This window comes from Arachis duranensis, chromosome 8 (assembly GCF_000817695.3).
Source record: "Arachis duranensis cultivar V14167 chromosome 8, aradu.V14167.gnm2.J7QH, whole genome shotgun sequence".
In the NCBI taxonomy this organism is placed as follows: Eukaryota; Viridiplantae; Streptophyta; class Magnoliopsida; order Fabales; family Fabaceae; genus Arachis; species Arachis duranensis.
Window position 1 is genome coordinate 6,451,719 of NC_029779.3, and position 11,498 is coordinate 6,463,216.

At 30.6% G+C, this 11,498-nt stretch overlaps 1 protein-coding gene across 1 annotated transcript; it reads right to left on the reverse strand.

The window, feature by feature from the left end:
• Window positions 1-1,736: 1,736 nt before the first annotated feature.
• Window positions 1,737-3,611, reverse strand: LOC107460444 (heat stress transcription factor B-4). Its single transcript, XM_016078809.3, has 2 exons — window positions 2,932-3,611; window positions 1,737-2,846 (listed from the first exon to the last, which is right to left on the reverse strand). The coding sequence occupies exons 1-2, from the start codon at window positions 3,178-3,180 to the stop codon at window positions 2,079-2,081; spliced, it is 1,017 nt and encodes a 338-aa protein (XP_015934295.1). The 5' UTR covers window positions 3,181-3,611; the 3' UTR covers window positions 1,737-2,078.
• Window positions 3,612-11,498: the final 7,887 nt, after the last annotated feature.

Sequence of the window (11,498 nt, forward strand, 5' to 3'; positions counted from 1 at the left end):
ACACGTGTGACACATACCCAAAATTTAAATTAAAATATAAGATACAAGGAAAAATATATGTAGATACACACACTTGCCTAAACTAGGTAGCTAGGGTTAGGGCTTTCTTCTTTTTAATTTTTACACTTTTTTTTATGATTTTTGACACGAAATTATCCCACCTTTATATTTTATTTTATATTCCTCTTAAACTTTAACCATATCTTTATTCCTCAGGAGACCCAAAAATACATCTTTCTTATCTTACTTTCACTGATGTCTCTCACAGTTTCTCTGTTTGAGACTTTAAATATACTCTCATCCATGCTGGCAGGAACATATATGCATACGAAACCAAATCATCATGAGTACTGCAAATACAACAACAACAAAAACACTAATATTTTTAAAATTTAAAACCCTGGGATGAAGGTGTGATAGCGAGTGAAGAATTAATGGATGCATAGAGAAGCTTTTTCTGGGCACTTTACCTGTATAGGGATGTAGGACTATGACAATGCGACCAGAAAAGAAGACCCAAACTAGAAAGAGAAAGATTCATGAACTTACATACATTATTGATCGATGTTCACTGTTCACCTACCGGTCAAACAAGCAAAATATAATAATAACATAAAGTTGGAAAAATTAAAGGGTGAAAAAAAACGTAAGAGAAGACCCTGATGAGTAGTGTGGAATCCGAAGAATAGTGGTATGCTGTGAAAACAGTATATATATTATATATATTCATCAGATGACTACTCAAAGTGGGGAAAGGCAAATGTATGAATCTGCTGGTCCTCAGAAGAAGCATAGAAGAAGCCTTGATAGAAACATATCAAACATCATTTTTAGTCAGTTTCCCCTCAAATTTCGCTTTCATAGAATAATTCACATCCTTGTTCTTTTCTTAAAGAAAATGTTCAAAGATATATATATATATAGATTACTTTGGCTTCAAACTATATATTGTTCATTTCTTTCCTTCTAAATATACTTATTAACTTTGAATTAAGAAGATATATAATATTTTTAACATATGATATTTAATTCCTTGTTATTATTGAGGGTGAGGGAGCGGATAGGGGGAGTTTCTCTCCCTGGCCTTCTGACAGATCATAAATGCGACAAGTAGAATTCTAAGTCCATGAACATATACACGTCATGATAACCTTCTTTTTTCGTAAATCATAGTGCTACTATGATCTATCTAGAGAAATAGTAAAAGATGATGATACAAAGAATAATGAAATGTTAATTAGTATAGAATGTTTTGTAACAATGAGGACTAAATTAAATTAAACCAATAATGGTGTTTTTTATGAAACAAATGTGTGAAATGGTGTCAGCCTCCTTTATGGCATAGATCTGTTGTAATATCACTGGTCATTTCATGGGTTTTTGAAATTGAGAGACGACGAAGAAAGAAGACGATGCAAAGTATTTCGTGTTGTTTCTTTGGCTTCGAACGAATTCGTACATGGATGCCATTAATTATTATCAATGTGGCTTCGTCAAAGAAAAGCCTTTGGAAATTTTGTCTTTAGGCCAGCCAGCCTGTTACATTCTCAGTTCTCAGTTCTCAGCTTTTTACCCAATAAAACCCCTTCTCTCTCTCTCTCTCTCTCTCATTAATGAAACTGAAGCAAGCATGCAGAGATCAAAATTAGATGAAATAAATGGAGATCATGAACTAGACTAAAAGAAAATGATATGATCACACACAATGACACAATAATAATAAATTGCACCGGTGATGAAATAGGAGTTAAATAATAATAATAATAGATGGTTTAATCTAGTTGATACTAAAACCCACCTACACCAATGGATGGGATGGGGGAAACTGAAAGAAAGATAGTTTTGGGCACTAAGTTATATGTACACAGAATCACAAACAGTCACTCATCTCACGCACACACACGTACGTTTCCATCAATATCAGGCTACTCAAAACTGATGAAGGATCTCATTTTGCCTTAAAAGAAAGAAGAGAAAATTAAACAAACAAGACCATATAATATAACTAATATAAAAAAAGAAAGAAAGAAAGAAAGAAAGGAACTCTAGCTTTGGATTTTGAAAGAAGCCTTAGCTAATTAACAAGTAGTAGAAGGAGGCATGAGATTCAAGCCAAGGTCATCCTTCTCCAAAATCAAACGCGCCTTGTTAGTCTCTGAATTAGCGAGGTTGTTAGACCCATACTCAGGGTGCACCCTTTTCTTGGACTGAAGCGGCACTCCAAAAAGCTTGGTCTTACAGGGTGGTGGCGCTTCCACAATCGTGACGGAGCTCCTTGCCGTGTTGCTTGGACAGTTTTGAGTTTGAGAATAATAGCCGAGAAGATGGTTCATCGGCCTTTGCAGCATTGAAACGTTACCATTAGCGGCACCGGAAGAAGCATATGAATGTGATGATGGCGTGTTATTGCAAAGAAGTAAAGAAGAAGAACAAGTGTTGCTTGGAGGAACTGGCTTCACATGGTTCTGAACGAAGTAGATTATGTCATTGTAGAGCTTCTTCATGTGTGCAAGCTCCGACATGAGCATGGTATTGCTCCGCCTCAGCCTCTCATTGTCCTCCGACAGCGCCGTGACGGATGAGGTGTTGTAGCAGGGTGTGGCGGTGGGCGGCGGAGAGTCACACCAATTGGCTTGGTCATCGGAGTCGTTTGGCGGCGAGATGCTGAGCCTGCTTGAGAATGGAAAGAAAGAAGGAATCGGAGAGTGGTGGTGGTTGATGGCGGTTATCTGTTGAGGGTGGTGTGCGGTTTTTCTTCTATGGATCTCACACAGCAAGTGCTTCTCTCCCTTCTTGAAGAATTCATTAGCAAACTCCCACCTATCCGGAACAATCTTTCTGAAACCCTAATTTCATTAAACAAGTAATAAATTAGATAAAAGAAGTAGTAGTAGTTGAAACTTGAAACAAAGTATATGTGTGTGTACATACATAAGTATTGAGCTGGCGAACGAAACTTGAGAAGTTATTGTGTTTGAAGTAATTAGGAAGAAGATCTCTAGCGAACTCAGGAGGACGCCAAACGACGAAGGTGCTTTGGTCTTCTCCCCATGACACTATGTGATCGGTGGCTGGATCGTCCACCAGCTGGTACGTCTTTGTCAGAAACGGCGCCGGCACCGACTTGTTTGACTCTAGCGACAGTAGAATGCTCTCGCAGTTGTCTAGCAGAAGAGCCATTCCTAGTGACGACTGTGAGAATGGTGGTGTGGTGAGGTAAATAGAAGAGAGACAAGTACTAATTAGTATACTTACTTGCTAGCCGTGGTGGTGTGTGTAGTTAAAGGGATATTTGTCTGATTAGATAGATTTTATTATATATAAATATGGTTTCCTACATCGGTTATGGAGTGAGAGAGAATATGTGTCTGTCTGTCTGGGACTGTGAAATAAGGGCCTTTCAAGACAAACCCGTGACTCACTACTCACTACTCTTTCTTTCTTTCTTTCTATGTGTTTGTGTTGTGATACAGAGAGGGTTCTGACATTGATCCCGCGCACACCCACTTATAATCACGCACACCACAACACCAGGACCAACAACAACCTCCTCGCACCAATGCTCTCATCCTTCTTCCCTTTTACCAATTGACCATTCCGCCCTCTCCATCGACTCCTTTATTCCATTGCTATTAGTAGTAATCAGTCAAACACTAACACTTACCTTCTTTTCACTCTTTTTTACTCTAATCATTTTCCCCCCAATCATTCCATTTCTTATGTTTCAGACCATAAAGTTCGTTTTACTACCATTATTTTAGTGTAACGCTCCGTAATATATTCATCTAACTATTGCATTATTATACAAAAGTGAACATGTAAGCTATATTCAATTAGACATTATAAAAAATTATATTTATGTATAAAATATATATTTTTTTTAAAAAGTATGTCTTTTATACTTCATTAATTTAAATTAATTAACTGTTAAAAAATTAAATTGATTTAATTACTTAAAATATGGTTTGACCAATTATTCTAATTTTTTGACTAATTCACTTATAAGATTTTATTTTAAATGGGATCAATTTAATAATCGATTTTAATTAATTCGGCGGTTCGACCCGGTTCTCGTATCCAATTCCAATGCTGAAGATAAAAATCTCTGGAGAGAACGGATAATTCTGAAACAAAAATGATATTGACACGTTATATATCTTTGTTACGGGAATAAATTATTGGAATCAAGTAACCAGGGGAAGGAGGGGTTTGTTTTGTTTTGTTTCATCACTTCACGTCAAACGAGTGTCCTCTTTTTCACTTTGTAGCTTTCCTTTTGTTGTTTAATGCCACCAACCAAACACAGTCTCTAGTTTCGAATCCCTATCAGAGAAAACATATTTCTATTGCTACAATCTAATCTCATCTCATCTCATCTCGTCTAGCTAGCAGGCAAAGGATACATCGAACAACGTGATGGGAATTAATTAAAGACTGTTCTGAGTTACGACACTACTTCCTTCTGTTGCTTCTCTTTTCTTCTATATCTTCTTCTTCTCCCTTCTTTCTTTTTTAATCTTATTCATTATCAATCATAAAAAATAACATTTTCAAACTTGAATAACCAACATCATGTGTGCTAGCTACAGACGTATGCTCTCTTCTTTGACCCGCTAGTACCTTAGCTTTTACTCGCTAGTCGCTACCATATAATATACGAATAAATAACACAAAAAAATACCTATTTAGGTCTCTATAGAGCTACCCTTTTGAGTTTTCAACTTTTTTTTATCGTATCCTTTAATTAGCCACCACAATGATTAATTTATTGTAAATTTAAATTTTTTTAAAAATTTATTAATTAATAAATTACTATATATATAAAACGAAATTCAAATACCTAATACTTTTTTAAAAAGATAAACCATTCAACTAATTTAAATTGATCACACTTGTTTTTTAACGGTGGAGCTGATTGAATTATTGACCCAAAAGGCCATGAATGAATAACACAATGGCAATCTTTTGCACACCTTTCTCACCACCCATTAATTTGTATAATGCAAAGTAGTATTGTGTAACATCTCTTTATTCTACTCGTCATTTTAAATTACAATGTGATTCTACTTTAAATGAGATTTAACTTAAATTCTATTTATACGATGATAAAGAGAGTAACGAATAAAAAGAATATCCTTCCATCACTACTATTAAAGTGCTAATTAACATAATTAATACCGCTTTTTACCATATTATACAGTCTTATCATGACGATTTCGCATGAACAATAACACACATTTTGCTTTCATTGGTGAGTGGGATGGTGTTTGCATACTAAGCTACAGGCCAGGTTTCATAATTTGAAAGAAAAGAGGAGGTAAAAGACTGAAGAAAGGTGCTTGAAAACCATAGAGTGCAATAAGTAGTGGAGAGTGAGAGGATCCAAATAATTAAAAGAAGAAGCGCATTGGTTTTGTGATAATAAGTGAAAGTAAAAGAGTATGTAGTAGGGACGCAGAAGCAGATAGAGAGGGCCAAAGCAAAACATAAATGGCAAAATGATGACTAATTATTTCGGATAGATACCAAAACTGATTATTTTGATAGTGTTCATGATTCTCATTATTGGAAAAACAAAGCTAATCTGTCCCGGTTCCCCACCCAGCTAGTAATTATTTCTCACTTTACAATTTTCTTTGCTTTTCTCATATTCAATGTGAATATTTTTACATAACAATATCTAGAAAAGGTTCTACTCAACACTCAAATGTAGCTTACTAAAGAAGCTGCATCAATTAACTATAAAGTATAAGCAGTTGTAAGATAAAGATATACTGATATATGCTATATATTATATGTACCAGTAATAATGGGAATTAAATTCGGGTATTAGGATCCAGGGTGGGGTCATAGTTTTGCATCAATATGGAAAAAGTAACACTGCTGAATCAACCAGCCACTAATAACACACTTATTATTTGTTACGGTTAAGAATATAAAACTGGACTCCACATGAATTTGTAACAAAAATACTACTTTCCGGGTCTAGCTAAACATACAAGTCATAATTAATTTTGAGTTAAGTAAGGTGAAAATTAAATAAGCCAAGGTGGGATATATGGGAGCAGAAAAAGAGGAGGGAAGTAGCAATTAAGTTAACGCGAGCATCATCAGTTTCAAGTCCCGATAATGAAATGAGAAATAGAGAGAGGGATTCTAGTTTGTTTTGCATTGCATTGCACCCTAGAAAAGCAGCTATGTTATGTGATCTAGTTCAGTAGTCTAGTCTTGTACTATAATTATAGTGTGACAATTGATGAAGCAAGAAAGGGACGAAACTCATAACTATGGATAGATAGATAGATGGATGGATGGTATCTGTCTAGCTAGCGAGTAAGTTCTAACAATCATGCTGCTCTATCTTGCATTAATCAATATCTTTTTTCTTTTTTTCTTTTTGCTTCTTCTTCTTCTTCTTCTTCTTCTATTTTGTTCTGCCTCTGCTGCCGAATATGTGCTTCACAACCTTTTCTCTTATTCGCAGTTACCTTGAATATAATACTAATACGCACCCCTCTCTGATCCGCTTTCGCTGTACTCTTCTACCACTGCACCCATTGCAGCAACAGCAGCGCCTGACATGGAGACAGTACTAATAGTCCTTTTTTTATTTTATTTTTTAAATTTTCATGCATCATCCATCTGTATCTGTATGCGAGTATTACTAGTCTCGTGATACTTGTTTTGTTTTTTTCTCCCTCAGTATTACATATACCAACTTATTTATTACCACCACCTTATTCTCTTAGCTTCTTCATGTTACATGCATATTTATGGGAATTGAAATAGTTAATAATGAAATTCACGGACATATATATATATATATGGTAAAAGTATAGGTAATCAATAATATTTTTAAATTATATTTAAATAATGTGAATTAATAAAATTAAAAGAATAAATTGATCTTAAATTTAATTAGTAGCATTAAATTATAATATAATATAATTAATAGTTATTCATATTATTTAAAATAGTCATTATTTACCTAACATTTTTCCAATTTATTAAAAATATTTTTAATTTTTATTTTATTTTAATTTTATTTAAAAAATTTTAATTTTTATCAAATATATATCTGATAACTAATTCTTTTAAAAATTTTAGAATTAATTCAGCAATAAGACATATATCTAGTTTATTTATATTAAGTTATTCTTATCAAATTTGTTTTGATTTTTTTTAAAATTAGTTGTAAAAAATATATTTGATACAAATAAATAAAAAATTTAAGACAAAATTAAAATAAAATATTTTTAAAAAATTTTTAAAAAATTTTAAAAATAAAAAATATAATTTATCCTTATACAAGCTTGTTCAAGAATTATCAGATATACTACACATCTAAGTTTTATTGTTATCCAAACTAATTCAATAGCCCAACACCAACAAAAATTACTCTCATTAAAAGAGCGTGTACATACGCTTGAAATTCCCAAACAAACGTTATTTTTCTCGCTCTAATTTGAAAAACTGTTCTTCTTCTTCTTCTTCTTTTTCTATTTCGTTATCATCATCACCAACAACACCAATATTTTACTAACATCTTTATTAGTTCTGATTTTCTCTGGTGTCATCATTAAATAATTTCGTTTCATTTGGATCCCGAAATAAATTCAATGTGCTTTTGTTGATGATTGAGTCTTTTTGACTGTTTATTTAAATCTGAACTAATTTCGATTTTGTATATTAATTGAGGTTCACTTGATGCTGCTGATGAGTATTGACCAAATTTTTTATTCCTTAAATAATTTTGGTTCATTTTCTTAGTTTAATTGATATTCATTTGGATCCAAAAATGAATTCGACGTGTTTTTGTTGATGATTTAGTTTTTTCGACTGCTTGTTTAAATCTGAACTAATTTTGATTCATCTGTGTGTTAAATGAGGTTCACTTAATGTTGTTGATAAGTATTGATCAAATTTTTTATTCTTTAAATAATTTCGGTTCATTTCTTAGTTTAATTGAGGTCATTTGGGTCCAAAAATAAATTCAATTTACTTTTGTTGATGATTATATCTTTTTTAGCAAAGAAGGATAAAATTATTCATTATCACTTTATTCAATTGCATTAAATTTTATTCCATTCCATTCAATTCAAATTGTTGAAAATGATGATATTGAAAGAGAAAGATAACGAAAAAGAAAAAGAAAAAGATATAGTATCAGGGGAGAAGAAGAAAAACCTCCTTCTGTAAACTCCAGCATTTTATCCAAATTCTATTAATTATTACTTTATTCAATTGCATTCAAAATCGTTGAAGAATGAAGCGAAAATATTATCAAAACGAAACTACTGTATAATACTAAATGAACCGTAAATTTGTCCATTATATAAATTCAAATTTAGAAACACTTGCGTCTCAAATGAACCTAAAATATTATCAAAATAAAACCATTATATAATACAAAATGAACCAAAAATAGTGTTCATAAACAACTGAATTTAGTGATTGTATTCTATTCCCACTACAAGAAAATAGAGTTATTTTGACATTTTATTTTTTAACACCATAATTAAATGTCAAAATTAATATATATTTTTGATAAATATTACAAATGTCAAATTTTCTAGACGAAAAATTTGACCGTAGAAAATTACTCCTCAATTTTGACACTCATTTGTTTTCAATTTACTCTACTATTTTTTTTCTTCTTTGGGCTCTGTTAATTTTGACATCACACTGCTCTCAGTTTAGGATTATACTACTCATTCTTTATCTTCAAAATCTCAATTTATTCTTTAGTTTCAAGATCACATCTCATTCTTTGTTAAAATTTTTTGTTGAGAATATTTTATAGTCAATAAGTGTCAAAATAAATAGTATTTTTGACAATTAATAAGTATCACAGAAAATATGTTCTCAAAATTTTCTAACAAATTATTTTTGACAGCCAATATTTATCAAAATAAGATTTAAATTTTTTTCACAATCGCTTATATGTTAAAAATACTATTTTTGACAAACTTTTATTAACATATTTTCATAGTTAAAATAGTGTCAAAATTTGTTTTTTTGACAAATTTTAATTTTCTTTTACACATTATAACCCTCAAAAATAATCTATATTGTTATAGTGTCCATTGAATTCAAAATTGAATCATCTAAATATAGTTTACTTAATTCGATTTAAAATAATTATTTAAATCGCTCATATTCAACTGATTTAAATTTAAATGATTCATTATTGTTTTGATATATTATTAAAATCTGAAAACAAAAAAAATATAAAATCTGAAATCTAAAAACGAAGAATATAAATACAATCTAGATCAAAATTTAAAAATAAAAAAAATAAAGTTTTACGTTAAAAAAAATAAGAACACAAAAAAAAATTAGAAAAATTAGAGTAGAGAAAAATAACTAAAATTTTACGTTGAGAAAGAAGAACAAAAAAAATGTTATATTAAGAAAGAGAAATTTTACATTAAAAAATGACCAACGTATAAAATAAAAATAACTTAGTTTGACTTAATTAAAAAAATTATATGGATGTAGAATTATATATGTTCGGTTGATTAAGGGCCCTTGTCTTACTCTTGACCATAACAGAATTTAGACTCAATAATGTAATGTAATGTGATTATAACAAGTATATGATAAACCATGAAAGCCAAGTTAGATAATGGACCAATCTAATTAAGGGGATGGGTATAGCTATAGTGTGGGACCCTTCCATTGTTTCTTTTTACGGTAGCATATAGTATGAGAAAGACGAAATCAATTTGCTGAATAATCCAACATTAACAATTCTTGAGAAGATGATTATAATTAATAAGAATTATGTATGGATAAAAAAAATGATGAAACAGAGAGGGGACCCCTGAGAGTAAGGGAGGAAATCTAGAAAGGAGAGGGTGATTTTGCCATTACAAGTTGTCAGCAACTGAGACAGATCCTAGCGAGCCCACCACAAAACCCATCAATACCCAAATTCACCCAACAAAAAAATTAAATGAAACTCAAATCCTCAATAATATATAGATATCTCTACTCTCATACATACACGTTGAAGTAGAGGCAAGAAGATTCTATTCTAATTTCTAAAACAAACGCAGTGAAAGTGAAACCCAACCCCACCTCTCCTATCACATGACCACCGCCGCTACCTTTCAAATAAAAATCATATCATATTTCTTATTATTGGACACCACGCCCATGGGAATTTCAAGGAGAGACAACTTAAAAACACCCAATACGGATAAAACCATTCAATAAATAATTATTACACACTAACGTTACGTTCATAATAATAACCATTATATGTAGGGTCTTAATTAAGATATGCTAATGACATGTTTGTGGAAAATTTTAGTATGATTATATTATGAAGAATGCTCTTATAAAGATACGTAAAATGTATTTTTATAAAGATATTTATGTGTCACATTATTATTGGACGTATTAATGAATCAGTCATTTTTAAATTTTTTAATAAATTAAAATAAAATCGATTTTTTTATAATAATAACAATAAACTAAATTGTTATCAGATTCGGTCGAATCAACCAATTTATATAACCCACTGAATTATGATTTATATTTTGTTTTTTTAAATAAAAATCAGGGATATATTTGTCTTTTTATCAAAAAATTTAAACATGATTCGGTTTAAATTGTGTAAATCGATCGAATCAAATCGGGTCTAATAATTATAATGCGGACAATTGAATTTATTATTGTTGCTATAATAAATCGATTTTGTTCTAGTTTATTAAAAAATAAATTATTAACCGATTTAATAAAGATGTCCAATAATATCATGACACATATAAATATTAACAAAAAAGACATTTTTAGTGTCTTTATCAAAATGATCTCCTAATTTATTTTTTTATATTTTAGTAATATTTTTTTAAAATATTATTTAATAAAAAAAATTAATTTTAATAATATTTTTTAAAATATTATAATTATTGTAATCATTCTAACATAATTATATTAGAATGATGTTTTATAATATATATTACTGACTTGTTACTTATTTTGCTTGTGACAGCTTACAAAATATGATTTTTTTTTCTTAATTTTGTAGTTTGTATCTGTAAAACAAGTCTGTACTAGTATAGTAATATATACAAAGACATACATAAATATAATTTGTTTACGCAATTCAAAATTAATGATTTTTTATTTAAATAATTAAAAAAGTCGTTTCTTCTTCTGTCTCTTTTTGAACTCTCTTGTCTGTTACACTGAACCCGTCTTGGGTTTCCAGAAAATTAAAACGTAACACACCATTTATTTAATTTAAAAATAAAAATATACAGATGACAGGTAGGTAGGTATACACAGATGGAGGTGCTAGTACATACACTATATATACTATAGAGCCAAACAATCTCAATTCAAATTAAAAGGATCCTATTTGCATTCAGCGTTACTATATACATTGCTTATTAAATTGGAGGGTCACGAGGGACCATGAAATAGAAATATGAGTCCCACGAGGAATTTACATTCAGATAATAATGTACAAGACAAGATGCCCGTTT